Source organism: Nelusetta ayraudi, unplaced genomic scaffold, assembly GCF_046127955.1.
Source record: "Nelusetta ayraudi isolate G7.1 ecotype Tasmania unplaced genomic scaffold, CSIRO-AGI_Nayr_v1 ptg000096l, whole genome shotgun sequence".
In the NCBI taxonomy this organism is placed as follows: Eukaryota; Metazoa; Chordata; class Actinopteri; order Tetraodontiformes; family Monacanthidae; genus Nelusetta; species Nelusetta ayraudi.
Window position 1 is genome coordinate 891827 of NW_027466146.1, and position 26255 is coordinate 918081.

The 26255-nt window shown below is 42.9% G+C and overlaps 2 protein-coding genes across 11 annotated transcripts in view; both read right to left on the reverse strand.

Moving 5' to 3' along the window:
- itpr1b (inositol 1,4,5-trisphosphate receptor, type 1b) overlaps positions 1–15727 on the reverse strand; it is a 66564-nt gene extending 50837 nt beyond the window's left edge. For 3 of the 10 annotated variants that reach the window (XM_076047867.1, XM_076047865.1, XM_076047866.1), the window contains exons 1-17: positions 15462–15726; positions 14145–14258; positions 11429–11499; positions 8087–8202; positions 7833–7919; positions 6991–7149; positions 5854–5952; positions 5651–5734; positions 5375–5521; positions 5005–5271; positions 4883–4912; positions 4402–4556; positions 1321–1420; positions 1080–1240; positions 779–920; positions 530–688; positions 274–446 (exon numbers count right to left, since the gene is read on the reverse strand). In XM_076047867.1, the coding sequence (XP_075903982.1) occupies positions 274–446; positions 530–688; positions 779–920; positions 1080–1240; positions 1321–1420; positions 4402–4556; positions 4883–4912; positions 5005–5271; positions 5375–5521; positions 5651–5734; positions 5854–5952; positions 6991–7149; positions 7833–7919; positions 8087–8202; positions 11429–11499; positions 14145–14236 (2042 nt within the window). In that variant the 5' untranslated portion in view covers positions 14237–14258; positions 15462–15726. Of the gene's footprint in view, positions 1–273; positions 447–529; positions 689–778; positions 921–1079; positions 1241–1320; positions 1421–4401; positions 4557–4882; positions 4913–5004; positions 5272–5374; positions 5522–5650; positions 5735–5853; positions 5953–6990; positions 7150–7832; positions 7920–8086; positions 8203–11428; positions 11500–14144; positions 14259–15461 lie in introns of all 10 variants that reach the window. The other 7 variants (XM_076047873.1, XM_076047872.1, XM_076047870.1 and 4 more) reach the window with 5 other exon arrangements.
- A 7567-nt stretch (positions 15728–23294) lies between these two features.
- Positions 23295–24865, reverse strand: setmar (SET domain and mariner transposase fusion gene). Its single transcript, XM_076047963.1, has 2 exons — positions 24698–24865; positions 23295–24114 (listed from the first exon to the last, which is right to left on the reverse strand). The coding sequence occupies exons 1-2, from the start codon at positions 24776–24778 to the stop codon at positions 23317–23319; spliced, it is 879 nt and encodes a 292-aa protein (XP_075904078.1). The 5' UTR covers positions 24779–24865; the 3' UTR covers positions 23295–23316.
- Positions 24866–26255: the final 1390 nt, after the last annotated feature.

The window sequence follows — 26255 nt, forward strand, 5'->3', positions numbered from 1 at the left end:
CTTACCTGCTTATTTAAGGATATGGTGCATTTCATTAAATGCTCAAAACTACAACCCAAATGCATTTTCTTTTCATGCAGGACTAATCGATAACACCGGCCTTTCAACTTTGAGGAATTCTTTAAAGGAATTGAAAGAAAAATAATACCAAAAGCACAATATAATTTGCAGAATAGCCACTTCTAAATCTCTGCACTTTGAATTCACTTCAATTAGAAACTTTGAGAGGCTGTTTTACAGCTAAGACAGAAGCCCACTCCCTACTGGACCCACCTCGGCTCCCGATTCTTCCTCACTAAAGTGACAAAGGTGTCTATCTCAGCCGCAGTGATGTGCTTCTCCAACAGCTTGCGGTTGTTGTGGAGCAAAGCCGTTATCGTGTCCTCTGCCAGCACGTCATATCCTATCTGCTTCTGCATGAAGCGGAATTGTTTGGCTATGTATTCCTGTGGAGGGGAAGAGGGAACAATTGCCATGATGAAGGGCCTTTTGCGACACTGGCGAGAGAAAATTGACTACAACTGTCCACCTGGTTCTTCCTGTAGTCCTGCTGGGAATGGCGCAGCACTCTGTAACAAAGCCTGCAGATGTGTCTGAAGGGAGCGTGGCGCTGGTCACCCAGCTCCTCCAGCCGCAGCATTGGGCCGTCGCCACTGTCTGTGAAAGGGGCTTGGAGAAGTTTGAATATCTGAAATGGAAATTGAGGATTTTAGTTTTTTTTTTTTTTAAAGATGTAATTCTTGTCTGGACCATACGGTCTGACATGTTTGAGGCACACCTGTTTTAAAATATTCTGCTCCCTCATGAGTTTCTGCCTCTCTCTGTTGGGTTTGTTAACCATGATCTCCAAAACGTCCTGCCCACTGTTTGGGATGTCCACCACAAAGAAAACCAGATCCTCCAGGAGCTTGGTCACAAACCTGCAGAGGACATACAGGAGTATACAGTTAATGTACAAGGATTAAAGATTCAATTAATTATCTTTCAGAAAAAGTTACAGGAAGCATACATTTCAAATGAAATAAGGAATTTAAGATATTATCTCCTAAATGATGTGGCGAGTGCTTGTCTTGACAAACCTTCTTTCGTTTTGTGTAATTGTGCCCTTTTCTAGTTTGCCAGCGATAGAAGCCAACACTTTACTGGCGTCATTAGCAAAGTCCAGATCACGGACTTCTGCTGGTGGCACTGGCACGATGGCAAAGGCCTCCTTGTCTTCTTTCACTGCTGACGTTCCAATCTGGAGAACGTATTTATTTTAGTTTATCATTGGAGGAAAACCTCATATCCACCATCCTGGGAAAGGCGTTAGCAACTTACACACAACATTACAGGCTTCTCCTCCTCCTTGTCAATGGGGAGGTTGGTGCTGTGGACCCAAGTGTTTGTGCACAAGTGTCTTAGCCTCACGTAGGAGCTCCTACAATCCAAAAAATACAAACAAACAAAAAACAAGGCAGTATTACTAGAATACCAAAAAGTAAAAGACAGTCTTTTGCTACCACTTACTTCCACTTTTCATTTGAATTCTTAATAGTCAAAATATCTTATAAAACAATAAAAAAGTGAATTCCCACAAACCTTAAACATTTACAAGAGACAGTAACAATGAAATAGGTGTGCACAATTAGAGTACATTAAAAGGCAAAGGCACAACATCACAAGACAAAAATGGATGTTGTAAATGTACATGTTGTTTGACTATACAGAATTGAAACAGGGTCACACTTGAGTTCTTTATGTATGCCCAAACACTATGTTTACAGTCCAAGAACATTATTTTCATGTGACGTGATTTAGAGATAAGACATATAAGGGATAAAAATAAACCTGCTCTGCAATGTGCCAGCACTTTTTATGGGATACGGACTGGGGCCATAATGTTGAACACAAAGCAGCCATAGTGTTGGAGCAGGCCAGGGGAGCCCAGGCCAAGATAAATTGTTCCAAGAGGATTTGTGACACACTTTGAGCCATACAAAGAAGTATTTGTTTTTGCAGCCAGTTTTCTGAGATGTTATTATCAATGTCAGCTCGTCGGCTGCCATTGTGCACAACATAATTATGATAACATCTTCCGCCTTTAGCTCGATTCCAGAGTCGCCTTCAAGGCAGATTATAAACTGGGTATGTGAGATATCAGCCAAATGGAACAATTGCCAAGATGTTTTTTTCATCTCTGAACCATGCCGGTCTTTGTTTAACAGGCTTTTGAAAAAAATAAAAGTGTGTGTGAAACTCACCGACTGATGTAATCAAACTAGAAAATCTGTTGCAGCGGCGTTCTGGCAATAAGTGCTGGTGACAAGGTTTGATGTGACCGACAAAACTGGACGAAACTCTTGTCACAAAAAACAAAAAACGCAGCATCGCAGCTGCCTTTAATTGCAAATTACTGTTTTTATTATTTCAGCTAAGACAACACTATCTGATTCTTTTGAACCATGAGCTTGTGTATCTAAGCTCACGTGTGTGTGTGCATGGGACAAAAACAAAACTAACTCACACCTGCTATTATTATGTTTTGCTTGCACACAAACCCCACCTTCCAAAAAATGATTGTCTCTGGCTTTATGATCATATTTAAAAAAAAACAAACAAATGTTATGTTAGGTTCCGACAAACAACAAAGGCTGATTGATTATGGGCACACGAGGATAAGATTCATTATATAACCCCACACATGCACCTAATAAAGAGGAAAATGAGTGGACTCAGGAACAACAAGTGAGCGACAAATGCAAACAAGGTTCCACAAAAGGGGAGATAACAGCAACGAGGTGAGCGACATTGCAGATTATCCAGTAGTAACCTGTGCAGTATTGCGTCCCCGGCATTAATCATTAAACCTTTACTGTACACATAGTAGCACCTGAGTCAAATGCGGCTCTCGTACCCGCAGCACGTGTGCAGGTGTGTGCGCGTGTGGAGCTTTTCAGGCTTTCAGGGCAGACAGCGGCCCATAGATATATTCTTGGCAGGCTTTAGACAGACGCCCACTGACGCTAACAGGCTTATCTTTGTGTGCGTGTTCCCTCATGCGTTAATTAGTCGGCCGTGTAACGTCGGAGGAGCAGAGGGTTGTTTCAGGTGGAAGGAGGAGGTGTTGCAGCAACGCACACCTGTCAGCGCAACACAATGGGCGCTTTGACAAAACATGCAATAACTTCTGTTTTTTTTTTTTCTTATCCGAGCTGCATGAGGTGGAGACAAACACACTATTGTAAATCCAGTGCTCTCACCGAGCCTTTAACAGAAAAGTGACAGTGATAAAAAAAGGAGTATTATTATCCAGAAAGGTTTTTAATCCAGCGAGACGTAAAAATAACACAATAATGGCTTGTGACAAACTGTTTTACAAGTATGAGAAAGGAAGAGAGGGATACCTAATAGACTAAGAGGAAAGATTTGTTTTTGTGCTTTTAATATTCCTACTTTTAATTACGCTGAGTAGCATTTACACTGAGTGCAAAAGCAGCAAAGAAAACTACTGAACCGTACTCAGAATACGACTTCACCACGTGAAATTCCACACTGAGGTTTGGCCAAATGTGCTTCTCTGTCCTCTGCACATCAGTCACATGTGGCTTCCAATGGCAAGACAAAAGAGTTGGTAAGAGAGACATCATAAATAGTTAGGTGATTATGATTGTGGGAATTTATGACCCAAAGAAATATCGCCCTCCTGACGTTCCAAATGCCCCTCCCAGCCATTAATGAAGTGGCTCTAAAGGAGGTTGGTTAATATTACAAGGAAATGATGGTGGAAGCCGTCTGGAAGCCCTGGCTCGTAGCCCGGACAGATTCTGCTTTCTGCATTGTTTGCTGGCGATATTTTCTCATGACATCATCAATGAGAACACAATGGGAATTTCCTCTTGTACCAAGCTACTCGGTGACAGATGGATTTTTGTAATGAAGCGGTTCTTGAAGTGTGCGGCTGGCGGTGCTTTTTCTCCTCAAGAACAATTTGCTGATGGAGAACCAGTGAGTGGCTGCACCATTGCCGCTTGCTACTTCTGCGTGACCACACCGTGGCTAATCTCAGACGGAAAACCCCTCATAATCCCTTTGGATTTAAGGTCTTTCTTTGCATGTCAAAGACAGGGGAAGCAAAACTGTCCTCATCGTACCTTTGTTAGTGAGCTGACGTAAAACGTGTCGCCCTCAGCAGATACAGCGAGTACTATTTGCACTACTACTTTATGCCTGCCAAGGAAGCGTTCAACAAAGGATCGTGTTATCTCAGGACTTAAGCCTGATTTTTCTCTCGCCATCAATATTAAGATTTCAAGATGAAATTCTACATTTTTATAACTGAACAGTGTGTCCCTGTGTCCCGGCCATGCCGGCTGGGATTTTCAAACACAAGCCTTTTTATCTGTGTACTACATTATGTACCTGGGCACCATGGAGTCCCCTCCTCTCAGGGTGGTGGGATCCAGCTCAAAAATGGAGGAGATTTCCATACCATCAGGAACAGGCACAAGTGTGTACATGATTTTCTCCTGTGGCGCTCGCAGGCGGCCACGCAACGCTTCATTGTCAGCGTCCAGCTGAAACAGGGAGACATGCGTTGAGTGAGCAGTGAGGGAAGGACCAGCAAAAACAGCTCTGCAGACAAGTAAGTTTATCAAGATCACTGATTAGATTTCATCTCAATCTGAATGAACCGGTTGTTGTGAGAACAACTGGAGCTGCACAGAAGGCTTGGCTGAAGCCGCTTAGCTTTATGCAATACTGCCACCCAGTGGTATTTCTTTAGCAAGGCAGAGAGACGCTGCGCCACTACAAACAAAAGTGAATAAAAGGTGAATTGTAGACAGGAAAAAGTATTGGTGTTTTCTGATAGGTCCCTCCCATCAAGTAAAGATGAAAGTACCTGGAAATTAAAGGGAGTGAAGTCCACCACCTAAGAAAGGAGAGCAGACAAGCACAGAATAGATCAGCTGCAGGGCAAAAGCAACAATGCAACAAGCTCAGAGAGCAGGAAAGTTGCATTACCGAGGAGCGCTGCTCAGCAGTCTCCTCCTCAAAGTCTGGATTCACCTGTGAACCGCAGCCACACATCAAATACAACCACTGAATGAGGCTCAATGCATCCAGAGCCACCAACAGGCATCTGGTGGCGGATTGAACCTGGAAATTGTGGGAGTTGACACACACCTCACCCATCTCTGCAGCCAAATAACACCCTGTGGCCAAGTGCTTGAACCTGAAGAGACTGTTCCAATATCCTGCACCTCCCCGACACGGGTCATGATGGACCACCTGACCATGGAGAAACACTCATCATCACCTCATCTCAAGCCGATAGAAAGCAGCAAAATTCCTACAATGTAAGTTTTTACTCAGCAGTATGTGAAGCGCTTGCCTCGACTTCCCACAGTGCTTTGCTGCTGGTGGCAGAGGTGGCAGACTGCCGGCCGGTCGTCCTGAGAAAAACGTACTGCTTCTTTCTGTGGTCGTCGCAGGTGAGGAACTTCTCCTGTTCCGCGTGGAACAGCCGGACGACGTCCCCCTGCAACCGCAAACAGGAGGTGACAAAAACAGTTGGTGATGATTTTTAAAATGTAAACACCATGTACATTTTCCTTCTGTTCACATAATCTTGTTGATGCGATCGAAAAAAACACAAAACATTACTTACCCCTTTCAGTATTGTTTCCTTGTTGTCACTCCACTTCATAAACAGAACAACTTTCCAACTTGTGTTGCAGTTGACAGAATTAACCTGAACGGTAAGAAGTTGGAAGACGAGCAAAGGTAAATAGACTTTACAGAGTTAACAAAGTAGGCAGAAGACAGTGTCAGCAGTGTATTCCACTGTGCAGACAACAACTGGTCCTTTACCTCGTTGCATCCTGGGTTGTCGACCAGCTGGTGGCTGCTGGCATGAAGAGGCTGCCCTGCGTTGACGGGGTTAAGGACGACTTTATCTCCAATCACCACCTGGAGAGTCACAATACAGAACATGACAAATTAATCATGACTGTGTAGTCAAAACCATTTACATCAGATCAAATAAAGTCTCTTGGTGTCATCCCACCGAGATAACAAGGTGCCATGCACATAAAATGTGTTCACGTAATGTGGTTAATTGACGTTCATTGAGCAGGCTTAACTGGTATAAAGAGAGAGCGGAACATTTTCAGAGGATGACACACTGCTGCTCTGAGGGGCCATGGAGTCGGACTGAGTCCTACATTTATACTGAAACCCATAAGTGTGTTGAGTCCCAGGACATTTGAAACCTTTCTTGAACACTGCAATTTCCCTCTCTCAGAGGGATAACATACAAGTACTGGAGACACTTCAGCACTAGGGGGAGCTGTGGGTCATAGAAATTACTCACGTCTTTTTGTAAGGAAGATGAAACCTTTCCTTTTCCTCCACAAATGTTTTCTTATCACACACTTTATATTAAATTAGAGGTGAGGACAAGGTTTTTCAATTTGAATACATGATCAATTATACCCACTGGTGTTTTTTCATGTTTCGGTCCGCTGCTCTACCCTCTTGGCGTGTGTGTGCGGAGTAATGACGGCCATTATGCCTCCTGTGGAACTATTCCATCTGAGTGTCTCTTTCCTCTGCCACTTGACCAAGGCACTGGCCAGTAATTGGCCCTGCAAACCACAGCAAATTACCTTCCCTAGTTTTCCCCAGAGGGGGTTAATAAGTCTAACTCAATAAGAAAATTAGCCCTCTAAACTCTGTTAGGGTCTGTTTGCCAGCAGTGGTCTGCGGTGGAGGCCTTGAAGAGATTTCTGTTCCCTGGAATATGCATGTTCTCAGGGAGGGACATTCAGTTGGCCAGCAGTTTTTCTCTCTTGTGTGGTCAAGAGCAACTTAATCACTGGACAGAACAGAAGTGACTCTCACAGCACCCATCGAGCTGAAAATGTCAGTCCACGAGACGTCTACAATCAAAACGTGGAAGGATAATATGGTGCGATTAAGTCGACTCCAACAGCCCACTCAACCCACACTGTCTCCCAGGGACCGCAGCTTGTAGAAAGGCTGAATGTAGAACCAGGATCCCTCGTTCCCCGCCGAGTCCAGCGTCACTCTCATGGCGTTCTTCTCCAGCAGTGCAGGGAGCCGCTTGTTCACGGTCAGGTATTTATTGCTTTTCAGGTGCAACAACTGTTGGCAAAGCGGGAAAGTGGAGGTCCATGATTGCAAGAGAAGAGGACAATGTTAAAGTTGTGGTTCAAGCAGCACGCAGAAAAAAAAAAATAAAAAAACAAGAACAAGATCAAGAATAGCATGGACGAGGATGGAAATCAGTCACAGTCATGGCAGAAATATGCATTTTTGGCATGGTATCTTTACTGCCTCTCTTTACTGAGTCCACTAAATCTCTTAAACTTAAATGATTCTCATGACCTCCGGTGGTTCACCCAAGAGTTCCCACACCTGTCAGAAACATTTACCATCTTAGCATATTTATGGAGCCTTGAGCAGATTTAGATAAATTCCACACTTCAATCCAGGAGCAAAAACCCCAGTGCGGCTACATGAATTCTATAAATTATATACATAGATAAAAAAAAGTCAGTGATCAAGTTGACTGGTCATTGTTTATTCAGCCATATATTCAAGGACTGGTAATCTGCAAAGGCATTGTCTTTGTTTAAACGGTAATCTTTGCTATTGTGGGTTCTTGTGATCTCAGACCTGTACACAAACACTTCAAAGCTGTGCCGACCCTAAAACTAACCATGCCTTGCATTGAAAGGATGTACATGAATAATCCAAAGTGCCAGATGTTGTGCTGCAGTTTGACTAAAAAAGCAGCACCTCACGGCAGGAACTCCTCAACTCACCTGGATGACGTTTCCATATTGGATCACCGTCCCGAGCAGCTTGCGATTCTCAGACTCATTCTGCTTCTTCTCCAGGTCAGCAGCATGCTGGAGAGCAGGAAGAAAAGAGTCAGGAATAAGCCGGAGATGATGTTGGCACTTGCCAAACTATACACTAATTGCATTTAGGATCTACTGTATGTCAGACCCTAAAACATTTACGACAATAAATCCTGACAAATTAAACGAGTGTTAATCAGGGAAGTGGGACATACATGGAGTTTGTTGAGGAGGACTGTGTCCGTGGTGCTGTTGCCTCCAGGTTTTGCAGCCTTCCAGAACTGTTTCTGTGCCGAGTATCTGTTCATAGGACAGAGTCTGAACAGGCAGTCTGAGGAAGCAAGACAAGGTGACAAGGTTTAGGAGCTGGGAGTACTCGAGGTAAAATTTGACAGCCCTCATGTTATCAGCGATCTCTAACGTCTTTCAATCATTCAATCATTTTTCAAATACTTGTCAACATCACAGCTCTGGCTTCCACACATCGCTCACCAAGTCAATCTAAGTTCCCTGCTAACACTTCACACACCTCACACAGAAGTTTTCATTCATGTCAGTTAAACTTCCTGTTTCACTGAAACAGTTAAACAGTAAAACAATGTTTCCAAAGAGCACGATCATCAAAAAGAATTGAAAGCAGATTTGCTCCTTGTCGTACAGCCGAGCACTGAAGTGAAACTTGCTGAAATTAAATATCTGAGGTTGTTTAAAAAAATCATGAAATGATCCCATTGAGGCATCACGTGTGAACTTGTGAAAAGAAAAACAATTTCTGACAGATAGATGCAACCTGTTGAGCTGCACGCAGGGCAAAAAATAACCACTGTGGCTTCCTCCAGAAATGGGGCCAGTAAGGCGGCTCCAGGGATTAACCACCACGGGGCAGGGGTGAAGGACAGGGGGGCCGCGGACAAATGAAGAAAGTAGGACATTGAAAGAACATCTGTCAGCCAGCGCTGAGGGAACTTAAAGATAGGGAGGAAATAGGGCCAAAACAAGAAGGACGACATGTTGACATCTTTAAGGTACTGAGCAGTGTTCTGCAGCAATTTACCCACAATGCAAGACTTTGTTGAAAATGCAATTGTTAATATTGTACGGAGACTGAGCAGGGGCTGATATCTATTTAAAGATCTTATATAAATCAGTTTTCAGAACTTTATTTTTGATCCAGGAAAGCAGTACAGCTCTATCCAGTACATGTCTGGAAGGTGGCAGAAACAAGTCTCTGTCGAAGGGCAACTGGCTGAGGTTGTCATGAGCTTGGTAGAAAACGTCATATCTCTGCAGCAGGTGAGCACTCGGTTTCCCTTGGCCCTGATAAGCCAGAGCTTTGAATATGATTTGAATGTCACAGTTTAAAGAGGAACAAGTCGTTTCCTTGCATGCCATCAAAATGACAGGAGGAACCTAAGCAGAATATATAGAGACAGAGTAAGTTTTGTCTGCTGTTTTACTGGTATAGAAAATAATTAAAAGTCTGGATGCAGGACAGCACTACCGACCAGCAGTAGCACTTTTTACCTATAATATATGTGGAAATGTTGCCACTGAGTTACTATGCTACTACCTGGGTCAAGTCACTGACCACCACTGTGAGCAAAGCAAGGTATTAAAATCAGTCAGCTGGTTTTATGATGGAGCACTGCTCTGAAAATAACACGAAAATACCAGCTGCAATAGCCTCAGTGCAGTGTGAAAGAGGGTCGGTGTATGTAATTAGTGGAACTGCAGTTTACGAAAACAGGGCCAAACATTGTAGATTGTGACATCAATTCATAAAACATCTGCCACAACTGTGAACCACCAGTTCAAACTATGCAACAGGAAGTCACCACAAATAAAACCAACCACCTGCCAGATGTTGAATGCGATGACACAGTAGCCTGCTTTGCATAGTCGGTGAATAGAAATACAATTTTACATTTAAATGAAACTAAATTAAATCAAATTAAATCAAACTAAATTAAATTACATTTTAGTGCATTTTTAAAATGCATTTTAAAATAACCAGAACAGCTGCACAACTTCAGTGTCTTTCTTTCACACTGTCAATGATAAAAGTGCTAAATGTTGTAATATAGTGGATTATGCTTAGGAACGGGAATGGTTAAAACCAGAGGTGATGGAGCCACTCAGCAGACTCCAAAGCAGGAGAGAAAACACCTCTTCATGCACTGAGGTGTGAAGGAGTACAGAGTTAAAGCGCCCCAAATAACGATCTGACCCAACACTCAATACCGTGAGTCACAGAAAGATGAGATTTCCACCACACCGAACCCAGGGCAGGAGGATTCTACACAGTAAATCTATAAATATAAACACGATAAATACATAACAACATGATTTGGTTCAGATAAACATCTAAAATTATCTAAAAAATAATTATAATCTAAAATTATAAAAGATTTGAGAGAGGTGTCAGCCTTCTCATGAGAATTAAGACACTCAATGGCACTCTGCCTGAAGTGCTAAAAGCACCAGGATGGAAAAAAAAAAAGTGATGGCAAAGGTAAACAATTCACAGGGAAGGAAGGGACCGACAACCTGCTCCTTACTGAGAAACACTGCATCACAGTTAAGAAAACCTTACATTGACTTGTGGCCTTTTGCTCAGGAGATGATTTGATTTGATGTAAACTCATCACAGCATCCTTCCTCCTCATCGGACATTTGATTGATTTAATGTCTGTAGGTAGGAGAGCAATTTTTTCCCCCCACCGTACACCTGTAGGCTGACGACCGGATGCTCACACAGTCGGTTCATGGCCGCTTACATTCAGAGGTAAATGCACCTTGCAGTCATCACATCACATTTCTTAGTGGCAGTCAGTCTAAAGGGACCAAACTGATTCTGAGATCCAACGATTAAAAACAAAGCCAGTGCAGCTGGAAGATACAAGGTTGTTGCCTTCACTCAGAAAGAAATCATGGATGAATTTAGTTAGAGGAGAATGGCCGCCAAAATGTAATTTTGTAAACTGGCTGTAATTACTGCTTGATACAGGCTCTGCTGGTAGAAATGGAAAGACCACTAATCACAATATGAATGGTTTCAAAAAACAGAATTCTGTTTCAAAATAATTACACCGAGACTAATGTAAGATCTTAATATTTAAAAACAAAGAAAACACTGCTATATGAGTCAATGTTGCAGCCAGAGGGACCTCTGGTCCATGAATTCATGCATCGCTCTCCCTCTGGTCATCATCAAGCATCAATGAATGACGGCCAGAGCACCACAACAACCCTGGGTGCCTTTCAAACATGGTTGTGCAAGGCGTCAACTGAACAAAGTGAATTCAATCAACTGACAAAGTGCACTTTCCCATGCACAGCCTTTGGTTAGATCTCCTGTTTTTTTTTCAATGCTGTCAGTTTCAAAACATACTGTATATTACATAACAAAATGCCAAACCACAACAAGCTAAAACCTTTAGAAACAAATACGACAACCTCAAAGGAAGAAGTAAAGACTGAGGTTTTTTTTTTTACTGTGACCAAAACCCCAAACATAAAAGTTGTGGACGCACAGAGCAACAAAAGCAGCAGCTTACCTCTGAATTTCTTGGGTGGGTTGTTGAGGTCGCCCGTGTCTGGCTGAACCACACAGCGATCATCCACAAGTCTGGGGGCACAACAGTCATTATAAGTCAGTCAGACACAATCCACCAAAATAAATTTAAATCTCGCCCAGAATTCACGTTTATAACTGTCATTTTCCATCCAAGAATAAGGAACGCTGCAACAAACACACTTAAACACTCTTTCTTCACTCTGACCTGGACAGTAATTCATCTGCAACAAAACAAACAAACTTCAGAGTTAATGTGTCTTTCCGTCAACATTCTGACACCCCCGGCATGTTTTAAAGAGATTAAACTCCATTAAGATCCTAATAGTAGCCTGTATGATTTTGATTGGGCAAATTAAGAATGTGTGTGGGTGGCAGGATGCACAGCCACATTGTTCAGAGTTTCTCCACATCCCAGTGAACACCCCTGACCGAAGAGGACTGCAAGACAGCAATATGCCAGATTTGGTTAATTAAGAGATTAAATCAGCTGTGAGGCAGAAGGGGGGGGTGGGGGGGGTGCAAATTTAAAAGTCAAGGCAGTGACAGTTTATAGCAGCCATTATGGAATGGAAGAGACAGAAAAGGCATGTAAAGTTCATAAGTATCACTGATAAATCTGACTCTAAACTGATAACAGATTGTGATCCAACTCCTTTCAAAATCACTGCTAAAAAAAAAAAGAGCTTTGACTAAATTGAATGGATCGAGGTTAATAAGTCATCCAGAAAGGCCTCAACTAATTCACTGATGCTTAAAAAAAAGAAAAAAAAGAAAAAAAGAGATATTTGGTCAGGCAAAAAATATCAACCAGGAGGGAAGATAAAGCTGCAGATTTTCTAGCAAAGGCAAAAGTAGTGGACTGGACCATACTTGCACCATTGTCAGGGACACAGTAGCCTCTCTAAAAAACAAATCCAACAACATCAGCCTCATTATCTTCTATGACAGCACAATGAATCCACATTCTCTTGACTTATTTGGCTTCATTTGATGACATCACCACATCTAGAAATTCTCATTATACCCCAAAGGATTCTGTGAGATTGTAGATGAACTTCCAAGACAACAGTCCAGGAAGTGCATCTTTTTATGTCTTATGTGGTACACTATACTGTACTGTCAGACTGATGTCCTGATAAAAGGAAAGTCTTTGGTAATGAAAAACTGAAGCCTCATTCACAAAATGGGCTTTTAGGCTCTGGTCCAGATGGCCACTTGACAACTGGTGTAAATTAGTTAAATTAAAGTTCAAGAATAAACTCCCTGTTGTGCTAGAATACTGCTGTTGCTTCATCGGTCTCTCAACGTCAATACACAGGGTGTCATCCTCACTGAGCCAGCAGAGACTCAGGTGGTCAGGATGCTGCAGCTGTCTCTCAGGGGTCACATTCAGTGTGCTGGCAGCAAAAAGCAGGACCAAAGCTATTTATAGTGTCGTCTTCTGAGCCCATGCACACACATTTGTTGCCATGGCAGGTGACGCACGACACAAAACTGTGAAAGAGCGTGATTTGTGAAAGCTGACAATGTGATGGGCATATTAGTGTCAGGGTGAGTTTCAAAGGAAGATGAGAGCTGCATCACTCAGAGTGCCAAGCAGCAGACAGTGCAGGATGCACATCGCCACTGCTCATTTTCACCTTGAGGGAGGTAACAATTAACATCATGTCATGGAATACCGCCAGCGTTACAAAAGGGTTGGATGAACATAAAGTAAAGACTGCTGTAGTACAACCACATGTCCGTCATGACTGCCTTCTCCCTGACAGCGTCTCTTGTAGTCATCCGTGCTGAATGTATTTTTTTTAGAATACCATGTTTGCACGGTTTGTACATAAAGAGATGCACTTTTACAAGCCATTACCTACAATTAGAGGCTTGTCGGAAGCATCGAGTGCTTAAATAAACGTTGCTCAGTGTGTAGCAGGAAGAGAGGGGGTAATTTGGGTCAAAAATACCAACTGAGCACACAACACAAGGGGAATACAGAGAGAACAATCGCTTTGACACAATGCAGTACCTCTCATTAGGGGGTTTGCGAAAAATCTTTCAGCAATGATTAGCAAGGTTCTCCCTCATCCACATCAGAAAAATGGGATACTGAGTAAATGCGTGGCCTACCACTCAGATGATAGATGTATTATGCCTACACCTTGCAGTTATAATCTCCTTCAAATGCGGTCTTCTTTTTCCTGATGGCTGAGAAAGTGGCATGTGCCTTACTGTGGTTTTTCATTGACTCCTTACATTTGTAACAATGGACAAATATTGCACAGTGGAATTGGTCAATAGAGCTGTGACTTAGGTTTTTTTTTTTTTTTTTTTACAGATTCATCTCAAACTAGTAAATTACAGAGTGCTGCTGCTCTTTCCACATACAGTATATTCAATATGTAAAATTTTCAACTGAGCATGAATATTCCAGGTAAACCGCAAATGACGCATGATAATCAATACCTATCTATACACTCTCTCATCAATCCAGACACCCCTCTTCCCCATTTAAAAACAAACAACAAAAAACAGAAACCAAATGGAGTGATTTTAAATTAGCATTAACAAACTGTGCTCCCACACAGACAATCTAGTCTGAAATGCCACCGGTGCATGCCCCAGGAAGTATGTGGTCGGAGGCATTGTGAACGCCAAGAGAGTAGAAAGGTCACGGGCACATCAATTGAAATGAGAGCACTTACCCTAATGTGCTGATAAATCCACAGGTGGTGCCCTCTGCATACAGGGAACATATGTCCCCAATATGGAGGAAACTGGACATCTTGTCCGACATGATTGGTCAGGGTCGATTGCACCTGTGAAGGATTGAAACCAAAATTATTCAAAGCCATCATGGATCAAATGCTATTGCGCTTGATATTGACAAACTGGATGTCAATAATAGCCATTTAGTCATGAAAGCATCTATTACCTGAAGGTAGGTAGAATGCTAATTCAGATAGGAGTATTAAAATATTCAAGTCCAACACTGAATTGCCCCTAGCTCTTATAGATTTTAAGTAGCAATATTTATTAAATAACACCGTTTACTTGAAATAAACCAGTATCAGCATTAGTCTTTAAATTAAAGCTTGCAATGAGTTAAACGCAACCCAGTAGCTTATTTAAGATTGTCAATAACGGTCAATAGAACAAATAGATAATTAGACAACATTTTTCATTTATTATGTTGTTGCTAACTGTCATAACACAATTAACCAATCTGGAGCCTTTGTCAGTATTTACATTTGAGGGACTGAATCCAACATTGACAAATTATTAAAAAGAAAATATTAAAAAGTCTTTTTTTTTTCTCCTTATTGAGAAGCCTTTAAAAAAACAACGTGGTATTTCCACACTTTTCATCTTGTAACTTTACATTGACCGCTATAACCTATGTATGCTCTTTAAAGGTCCGTTTGTCAAACGACAAAAATGTGTGTGGAAAATATTTTTCGCGGTTTTAATGCTGCAAGTTGTTTAAACGCGATATGACTACAACTCGACACCAACCAAGAGTTGGCGGTGTTTAAAACTTTCCCCTCGGACATTTAACGTTTAGACATTAGACACATATTCACATTTTAACAGACCGACGTGAGGATAGAGGTCCACATTAACGTAGATTTAAATGTCCCTCGCCGGTTTCGTTTAGCTGTTAAGTAAAAACACAAGCTTCGCTATTTTTTTTATTTTATATATATACATATATATATATATGTATATATACACATCCGCAAGGCTGAGGCTTTATTCGTACGACGTAAACTCTCCATCGACAGTCATTGGTTTTGGGGTTTTGTTGTTGTTGTTGTTTTTTTCCTTTTTAGCTTTTCCCCGCTTGAAGAGACTCACATCTCTGCTAGCTTAACATCTTTTCCTCTCCCGTTTAAATCGCACGCGCACCAGCACGCGCACCAGCAGCACCAGCAACGCTACAAAACCGAGCAACGTGCGCGTGGGCTACCACTTCCTCTAAACCCGCTCAACAACAACAACGGATGAGATGAGGGTCTTACTTGGCAGATCGAAAAGAAGGCGTCAAAAATTCAGAAAAAAAAAAAAAAAAAAAAAAGAATAACAACAACACACAAACAGACAAGAGAGGGCAAAGAAGGGAGAGAGGCGAGGAGCCGGCAGGATAATGTGGGTCAGCAGCGGATCATTTCCACAGCGCTATCCCCGGTTAAGTCCATGGCGGTGAGGGCTCCAGGTGAGAGCGGGGCTGAGCTCTGTTATCTCTGACCGCTGAACGCGGCGTCCTCAGCAACAATCCGCTTCTTACCTCCTCCACATGTCACCGAGGGAACGCCCCCTTTTAGTTTCTATTTATGTTGCAGCGGCGCACTCTGGGAAATGTGGTTCTGCGTACACACCTGCGCTGCCCTTGAGTAACCCATCACTGCAGTCCTAGCCGGGTTTTTTTTTTCTCCTCTCCATTCTTTATTTCAGAATGGCGACGATGGACTGATTCTGTTTTGTATAATTTCGAAAATCTTGGGTCAAATAAAGTTTTATTTTATTTCAAATACATTCACGCCTATGGAGAATCTAGAGAGGAAGCTGCAGCGCCCGCACCGTTGCACACACACAGGGAAAACATGCTCCACAGCGAAAGGCCATGGTCTCAGGAATTGCACCCACGGCCTTCTGTCAAACCATCTGTCTTCTTTCACTGCTTGTCTTATCCATTGGGTCACGTTTTCACAAATTTCTCATCAGACACAGATTATTTATTTTATATCTTTTTTCTTTTTTGCCCTGACCAGACTGTAGAAAACTCAGTTATTAACTCTACAATTTTGAAGGTGGTTTAGTTTGTTTTGCAATAAAGATAAAATAAAAATATGTAGCTAAGAAAACCTTTTTTTTTTTTTTCTTCAAAGGACTGCTGTGACATTTGCAGTTAGCTGTAATCACCAGACCGCCAGTGCAGGCTGACAGAGCAGCAGCTCACTGACTCACTGCCAGTTTGGAATTGCTACAAGCTGACATCTTGTGCGAAAAATAACGGCAATCAATCTGAATTGGGGGAAAAAAAGAGAAAAGAATCACAGCTGTTGGGGGATTATGCCATGATCTGTTTAGCCCAAAGACCAAAAAACTCCTCTCTGTCTGTGAAGTTGTTGAGTGCATTTAACCTCTATGTGACTGAAGGGTTTATTTCAAAGTCTACATGATTTTATGTATATGATGTCAAAAACAGAAGCGGGGTGAAAGGAGGAGACCATGCTGTGCCTGTCAGTGTCAGTGTTGAGAGTAAAAGGACACAAGATAAAGCCCTCAGTCAGCCGCGCAGCCTCCTGTCACAAACACTGATTCGGCCTCTGGAGATCACATTCCTGGTACACCTGTGGAGTTGGTTGGGTTGACCCAGTGTTTGTACCCGGCCCTCCTTTCTCCTTGTGGCTTCTACTAGGTTGCTCATGTTGGGGTTGTTGTAAGCTTTGGAAACATTGTCTGACAACTTTGAGTGATCTGGTTCATTTGCAGATGACCCATTAAAATCACAGCGAGACACTTTCAGCTGCGGAAATTGGAACAGTCCCTTGTTCATAAATGTTCTAAGGCATTTGACAAGACTGACCTTCAGTAGACATGAAATACAGATTGAAGAATTATTTTTCATATTTTCAAAAGCAACAAAGGGGGTCACTTTCAAGTCTCTACACAAGACTTAAAAAACATGAAAACCTAGTTTGTAGTTAGAATAATAGACAACAGCAGTACTCGAGGCTGTTCATTTAGTTTCTAACGCTTTCACTATTAAAGTGACTTTGATAGCGTCCACAAGATGTACATCTTTCTACATCGCCTAAGAGTCAAGAGACAATTAAAATAAAGAGATATCAATGTGAAAATCTGAAATTTCACTCATAATTGCAAGTGTTCAATAGATTTGGGAAGCGTTCAAACCTGGGCTGTCAGGTTACCTCACCTCATGTTTCCCATGCAAATCATTAGTATTGTCAAGTTCTACCATAAATAATGTATGAGGTGCATTTAAAAGCCTCTTATGCAAAATGATGCCATACACTTAATGTGACATTGTCTGACTCAAGCACCTGTGTGTAAATGAGTCCAGATTTACAGCGTCATCAATATCAATTGCAGGAAGCCAAGCTTTATTTCCAGGCCTCGATTAAATACGAATACAAATTGCGGAGCACCCTGTTGTCATGGCTACGCTGTACAAGCGACTGGCTACCGTTTGACCACAGAGGAAGCCATTTGTTCTGTAAGCACTATATAAATCATACGCAATTACTGCTGCCTTGGTGAATGACGGCAATGCTAATAGTTTCAAGAAGGTATCTGAGCAGACAGAGCTTTTTTTTGCCACCCAACATGAGGCATAATGGCACAAAAAAAATGAATAAAAAAAGCAAAAAATAAATCACACACGGTGTGGTCGATGTGATGATGTGTGTTTGTTGGCGTACACACAAGAGCGGTGGGAGGGAGAGTGATTCATCACAACTGCTGACACCGCTGTCAGCAGGCTCTGGGACATGGAGAATTTTTTAGGCCGCATTTGCAAACAACAAAATAATTCTGAAACATCTGCATGCTGAAGAAACAAAACAGAACAAAAACGGCAGCAGAGACGAGATGTGGCCCTGCCGTGTCTGTGTGGGATGCAGCACTCACTGAGACACATCTTTGTGTGCAGCACATGTGAGATGGGCTATTTGTTGCGTGCGCATTGCGGCCGTCGCTCAACACCCCTGTGTGGGCACAATGGTGGTAGTTTTCAAGGCCGAGGTACAGATCGCCCTCTGCGTCCATGGGCTGCACACTGATACAGTCTGACTAGAAGTGAAACAAAGCCCACACACCAGGCAGAGCGTTTCCCACAATTGTTGCATCTGCTGTGCACAAACATCTGGAATAGAACCAACAGGAAACATGAAAAAGGGGGAAATCCATTTGGCCAGGCATCTCTTCTTCCTGCTCCGTCTCCTCTTGTGGCTTTTTAGAGCAGCTTGCAGAAGTCATGTTCTGCATCTGGCAGAGCTACAAGCAGGCTGCTTGGTTTCACGTTATGAAGACAGAGGACAGAAAACGTAACACTGAAGTGGAGACTAATGAGATGGATGTGCAAGAATTCAGAACGATAATTGCTGGGAAGCACTTACATAAGGATACTTAAGGATAGCGCACCGTTTTATTGCTCCTACTTTGCCTTTAAGAGCAGAAATCATTCTGAACTGAATCATAGTCCTATGAGACAAACAAATACTGTGAGACTTGATGATGGACTGGAGGCAAGAGGAAAAACTGACGGTTCAAACTTCTTCTTTTTTTTTTTTTTATTCTATTTGACAGTTTTATCTCTATTGCAGGAGCGCTGACGAGTGGCATTCATGACTCATGACTTTCTCACCATCAGCACTTAAGATGCACCACTGGATGACAGAATTTATAAAATACATTGAAAACAACAAAACAGTTCAACCGAGAAGGCAGTGTGTTTTCCCTACTGTCTGACTGTCTGGTGGCCTGTTTGAGTCAGGGAGCGAGACGTGACGTCACTAATAAGCCGCTAACATCATCGGGTTCCTGCAGAGGTTGGTCGATGGCACTGTCAAAGCTTAAGAGGTTTACAGTGTCACAGTTTACACGGATCCAACACAGGAGCCTGCGGACTGTCAGAAAGCTTCTTCGTCTGCTAGACTAAAACCATTCCCTTTGTCTTTGATTTACTCTTATTTTCTTCAAGTAGGTAACATCTTTACACCTTTATTTGTCTGAACAAAAGAAAATAAGAGTTATTTCTTCTTCTGCTGTTGCATTAGACGAGGGGGAAGGGGGGGGGGGGCTTACAGTAGGTGGCCCATCAGATCTGGGATTAGAGTTGCCTTCTAAAACAACATACATCACTACCACAGTACCATAAAAGATAGGAGATTTACACCCCTAAAAATAAAAGACAATTATGTCGTAATATGACCTGCGCATTCCCACTGGAAATAATCTGATTAGAGCAGCAGCAGATATATTCTAATTAGGTTCCTGTGATTTTTCAGCCATAGGTTGCTGTCACTGTGGTTGATGTGCTGCATTTCCATTGTTTTTTTTCCCCTGTTTGTATAAATGTCATCAGTATTTACTTGCAGTATAGTCTCTTATGTGTCGCATGCTTCCAAACGGGGGATGCTTTTGAAAAAAAACAAAACAAAACAAAACAAAACAAAACAGAACACTTGAGGACCCTTGCATACACTTGAACCATTGAGCCCACCTCCAAATAAATGATGTGCTTAGAGAGGAGGATCGCTTTACCACATCCCCTTGGTCATGACTAAACGTGATGTGGCAGACTGTACAAATATGTCGGACAGGAGGGTGGGGGGGTAATAACCTGTCAGCTGTTTAATTTTCTAGATACAGTGAAATGGAGCCTCTTCAGCAGGAAGGTGGGAGGGTAATGACAAGGCCTGGGGTTTGAACTTGCCCATCTCACTTGCAGAAAACGTTCCCTAAGCTGCTTTCACTGCAGGTAATCCATCAGGGACAGCCGTGGGCTGACAACAGCCAGACAAAACTCTCACGGCATTTCACCACCAGCCAGACACCCTGCCCAGAATGTTTCACTGAACATATAAAATGAAAATCTAAAAATAATCACATGAAACTTATTGTGGCTTAGTGAGCACAGAGTTTAATCTTCAGCACCTGCTATGATTTAGGCAAACATGCTATTTTACACATCCGGCGTTCAAAACAATCAGAAATTATTTCATCTGTTTATCATGTAATTGTGACATAATAGATCCCTTCCCAGGGAGGGTTAGAGGGACAGAGGGAAGGTGAAACTTGTAAGCAGATTGTTATAGCTTAGCTCCCAACAACAAACCCTATCGCTAACCTGAACCACAGTGCTCTATTGCACCAGGGTTTTCAAAAAGTGCTCGAAGCTGGAGTGCAATCACCAAGCTGCCTGAATCATATAGTATACTTTGTGTTCCAAAATCAAATGACACCTGAAACACCCTAATTACTCTTCCCTGCTCTGTCATCCTACTATTGTTTACACCTTGTAACATGGTGAAGTCTATATATGCACTCCGAGAGCATGAGAGAGAGGGAGACAGACAGAGAGAGAGAGAGAGAGAGAGAGAGAGAGAGAGAGAGAGAGAGAGAGAGCATGAGAGAGAGAGAGAGAGAGAGAGAGAGAGAGAGAGAGAGAGAGAGCTAATTACTGTGAAGTTGGTGTAGGTGCAGCTGTGGGAGGGTTTGTACGTGTGGGTGTGACGGTGGTGATGGCAGCTGTGGAGGCAGAGGCTCTCAGGGGATCCGCAACTTCTGGCTGAGCCTGCTGCAGGTGTCCTGCTGGGCCAAATTGAACTGAACATCAGTCAGGGGAGGAGCAAGCTTAAAAATGAAAGTGCGTACTTAAATTTTAAATGCTATGGAGTCTAATGTTGATCTTGAAAGTAAAATGACATTAAAAGAGTCTGTTATTAATAAACATTTACAACTATGGACTACATATGTTGTTTAAAAATACTTTTTATAACCCATATTACATTTATATTTGCTATTTGTCATTTTCTAAATTTTCATTTTTGCATTTGGAGTTTTATAGAATGCTGCACAGCTTTTTTTTTGAAAAGTTTGGTGGAAACTGAAATTTAGAAAAAAAAAAAAAAAAAAATCTCAACAGACAGATTGTGATTCCAGCCAACTGGATTTGAGATCTTTGCTCAGTTTTCATGAAGAACTCAAGACTAATGTTATTTTTCAGGGTAACACTGGAAACAGTTGACATGCTTCTCTCTTGAGCTGCCTGCAACCTCTTTCTTTTTAAACAAAGTTTAGGGCTTGAAGAGGGAGGCTTGAAATTAGACTTTGCCAGATGAGACCGAGCATTTTAAAAGCGGCTGCAGCGTTCAAGGCAAGGACATCTGCTCCCTCATCAGAGAGGTGCTCCATTTTTTGAATAAATGGACTACCGGTCGCCGTGTCTCCACTGGTTACCAACCCCCCGAATCATCGCCACTCTTCCTTGTCATCGTCACAAGACCTAAGCCTCTTTTTCTTCTTTCCCTCAGAGATCTACAGCTGAGGTTCTCTTCAGCAGACCTGTTTAGATCTTCTATTTATCTAGAAATGATAAGCTCTGGTTCCAGCCAGACTAACAGCTCCCCATCTTCCTCTAACTTCTTTCATGAAAATACATGGTACCATACGCTACTAAATTATTCCGTATTATACGGTAGGTACAGCTTATAAAATGCTTTTCATTTGTCTTAACTGATTGCAGACAGCAATCCTGATGGTACTGAATCTTGTGGCAGAACTGACTTTCTCGACAGAACCCTGTGGTATTTACTGGTGGTAACAACATGTTGTGTGTGTGTGGTATTTAATAGTTATGTGCCCTCATATATATCTGTTTTTGCTACAGTTCTATTTTAGAGCTGAGTCGGGCTTTATAAACAGGCTGCTTCCTCTGGGATTGCATGCCATCAAACAGGCAGCAAGGCTGCTTCTCCTCTGCTGAGTACTGGAGAAATAGGGGCACTATCTTCTATTCCAATGTATTCATATACGAGTCATGTTGCACAAACGGTCAAACTGGATTGCACTGTTTTTATATAATAGTTGCCATTAAATATTTTATGGAATCACAGTCAGAATGGTCATTACAATTAAAGCAGACAGCTTTTTTTTTTCTTTGATTTGCATCATTGCGATGCCTCTGTCTTGTCAGTCAACTCAGAAGTCCAAAGTCCATCTTTCCCTCATGTTGCTGACTCCAGAGTGTAGTTGCATGACACTTGTACCAGGTTGGTGACAACACCTTCAGCAAGCTCACATTGCTTTCTTGACATGCAGACGGTTCAACATTTTTTTCCCGATCAGATACGATGCAAAAACAGCAGACTGATGTAAACAGAGAATTCACAGGTAAACCTCACCCAGAACCCAATATAGGCCAACACAACGCTGTCCAAGTGGGGTGTTGTTCTGATGCAGTCAAAGGGCTGGCTCCTCCACGCCTCTCCACGGCCCCAGTGTAGCTGCAGCACTGGTGCCATTTCTGGATGAAACATGGTCTCCATCCTAATTAACCCAGATGTGGTTATTAATAAGATGAAAGCAGGTCTAGACGGGAAACGGGGCGGAGATGATACCGATTTCAGAATGGTCACACCAAATTGGGCCACCCACGTCCTCCGACGGGGGAATGAAGCCCGTTTCCATATAATGAAATCCCCCCTGGCTGTTTTTAATTGGACCCGCCTCTCCGGGGGTTTCAAGTGATGAGGGCAGTATTTACAGCGGGAGATTGTAGAACACAAAGACGTACAGAAATGCAGCCGTAACTTTGATAAGACAAGTGAGCGCGAGATGTTTGGACATCTCGGGGGAATAAAGATGAGTTCTGTGGGACGCGTGGCTATTTGGGGAAAACATTTCTCTCATACCTGTCACTGCCACTTTTCAGTTGTGTGTGAAATGGGGACGAGGCTGAATTCTGGCTGTCACACCCTGAATGTGGTGGTAAATGTCTCACACCTCCTGTAACAGATGAAATGGGATTTTTCAGGTTGAACTGAGGGGAATCTAACAGTGAAGTGCCTTTCTGCAGGGTAGCTGGTCGCTTCCAGCTACAACATCTCACTCAAAGAGCTTCATTTCTGACGGATTCCATTATCAATCCCCTACCTACTCCGATAACGAGGTAGGAGGCATGAAAACAGGAAGGGACTCCAGGACCTGCCAGGCTCACAATAATCAACCTGCACTGAAATGACTCACTGTGCTGATGATTAAACATGATGACGCCTCTGTCAGAACAAAAATTACAAATCTGAAAATAAATGACATATATTTGAAGGTATTTCTGAACTGGGTTTTATTTCAGCTGAGCACAGATAAATCCAGAGGAAGGAACTTGACACAGTCTTTGGCCCCACAGTGGCACTCTTTCCTCTGGAAGCTGTCTGTCCCGCTGACCAGCAGAGCAGCGTCTCCGCTACTGGACCGCTCATGTCCCGGCGGCGGGTTGTTGTATCCTCCTGAGTAGTCGAACGTCAGCTCCTCCTCCACACTGATGTCCCGGCCGGCAAACAGCGCCAGTCTGGGGACCAGCGAGTGCACGCGGACCGGCTGCATCAACAGGTTTGGCTGGCAGGAGTGGTTAAGGAAGCGACCCACGTTACCCACGGCCGCAGGGTCCACAAATGTCTCGGCAATGGAGCCGCAGCTGGTGTGCTCCCTCACCGCAATGATGTAGTTGCTGTCCACAGATTTCTGAGCGAGCTGCCTGCGCCGAGCCTCCTGGAAACCGATCACCTCCCCTGCATACTCGCACACAAATGTTCCACGCGGGATGGCCTCCAGCGTCCGAACTCCCCAGCCCTTGGTCCCCGCGCTGAATACCTCCAACCTGAGTCTGAGGCCCCTCTGGACCACTCGGTTGCAGCAGGCATCACTGCAGCCGCAGAGGACGTTGCATTCGAACACTGGTGAGCTGTAGTCAGAGTCGCTGCTGCCGAGGTTGACCAGTTTGCCTGTTTCACTGTACGCCTTACCGTGAGTCTGCAGGCAGGAGCAGCTCTCGGAAGAGCAGGACCAGAAAGGACAGGAGCATCCGGGCAGAGTGACCTCACTGGGCTCGACGGCGCATCCTGGTCCCTGGATGTTATCTGGAGAGTACTGAGAATAAATGACGGAGATCAGCTGGAGTTAGTACAACTGTGGATAATAGAGCACAAGAAAACAAAACTAAACTAAACACTAAAGTGTAAACGGGCAATTGTTCACAATTTGTTCTGCAGAGGCAATAATTCCTTTTTTGAATCTATATAGTTATGCTACTCGGTCATAGCTTTTCGTTGATGTGCTGCCACCTGCTGTCCAAGCAGCGAATCTGAGTTTGAGTTGAAACAAATAGTTTTGACAGTTTACACCTCTAGGATAATGTATTAAAATGCAGTTAAAATCATCAGCAGTAAACGGTTCCCTCCATCCATCCATCCATAGTCCCCGTGTCATGACTCAAAATATACTCTCGTCGAATTATACTTGCAACGTCGCCGAATAATGTTGCACGCTGTGCATTGCCACTTAAAAAAACAACAACATCTTAACCGTGCTTGTATTAAGGCGTAAACAGATAGAGGCGCAACTGTACAGCGAACTGGGGAAGATTTATGGTGCGACACACAAACAAAACATTCACTTCAGAGAGACTGATGCGCTGAACCCAACAGCGGACAAACAAACTCATTCACGTCACCTGGAACTGAGGAAACGTCGCCTCAGCGGAACTTCTCTCGAATAAAACAGGGACGTCTTCAAAGCCGAAGCTTAAATCCATCGATCAATTCATGTCTTCACGACTTGTATTCAAGTGAGTTCGGAACTGTTCGCCGCTTCGTTCAAGGATGGACACAAAAACACAACCTCCAACTTCCGGTGCTTATTTCACGCGCTAGCGCCCTCATCTGGCACATTAGCGTTATGACACCGAAGCGACTCGTGGCATTGTTTGACCATCTGGTTGTTCCGAGGAACAATGTGGGCACAGATGAAGCCCAGCATGATGTCTTTGTCCAAGTCAAGCTTTTGTGAGGGTGAAACTAATGTCCCATCCCTCTCCTGCACGTGTTTTATGAAATAATGCATTGTGTTCATTGTTTTTCTGACGCTTACAAAGCTGCAATAATGACAACGGCCCACAGATGGCAGTGCTATGCAAGCAAAACAAATTTCTTCATGTAAAATAGTAAATAAACAACAGCGAGTAAAAGTAAGTATCTTAACATTTTTGAACTAAACTCAACACAGAATCTACCCACAGAACCCCTCACATAATTGGAAAAGTGCAATAAAAGGAAGTAATCATGCTTCGTTTTCTAACATCGTGACATGTCAGGTCAGTGATGAACCTTTTCCTGACTGGCAACGTGTGGCAGATGTTTGGAGGTCACAGGGTGGGCCGGCGTTTTCACACTGCGCACAAGTTGCTGAAGGTTTCCCCTCATCCTCATAGTCAGGAGCAATGGAGGGGGTCACTGCAAGCTTAGACGTTGGCACATGTATTTGACAACGTCACGGTTGAGCATCATGGCAAGAGTTTCTTGCTAAGACCACTGAATGTGACACCAACTTAAAAAAAAAAAAAAAAAACTTCTACAAAAATTGTTTTTTTTTTTAAATAAAGAAATTATGGGAAAACCTATTTTTGGCACTTAATTACATATCAGTAATTCAGTGGAAATGATTCAATAGAGCCTCTGGGTATGAAACCATTCCTCCCACATATCCCTAAGGACTTGGCTCTCTTTTTTAGGGCCTGACTGTGAACCAATTTAAAGCTGATGACTAAATACTTAAAATTTTGGTGTAAAAGTTGCATAATATTTGCTGAATTTACAATATATTTGCCTTAAACTAGTTAAAGGCTCCACATTCCACTCGTTTTCAAACCTTTTTTGGTGAAGCGCTCGTGCTTGATTAATTATTCAAAAACTCCAGAACAACTCCAGAGAGCAGCATCTTCAACCTTCCATGTATGGCCTAAATGCTAAGACTGACACTCCGATGCCTGCTAAGCGTTTTGAAGGGTGTGTTACCCTTTGTGACATCACACAGGGCTAACTTCCAATAGCTTGTATTAGCACACAGATCATTATTAGACAACGTCAGGCTGACCTTTCACAAAATGAACAGTGTAGTGTGTCTGTCGGTTCAGCTATTCAACCTTTTTTTTGTTCTTCGTTCGAGTGTGTCCGCTGGAGTGCGACCTGCCATCCTGCTTCTCATTGTGTCGACTGACAGCAGCGGCAAGTTGT

Excerpts from the sequence above, each read along its gene's own strand:
- setmar (XM_076047963.1), bottom strand. The coding sequence starts at position 24,778 with ATGGATTTAAGCTTCGGCTTTGAAGACGTCCCTGTTTTATTCGAGAGA. Across the intron at positions 24,115-24,697 it reads CGACGTTTCCTCAGTTCCAG|TACTCTCCAGATAACATCCA; the intron begins GTGACGTGAATG and ends ATTTATTCTCAG.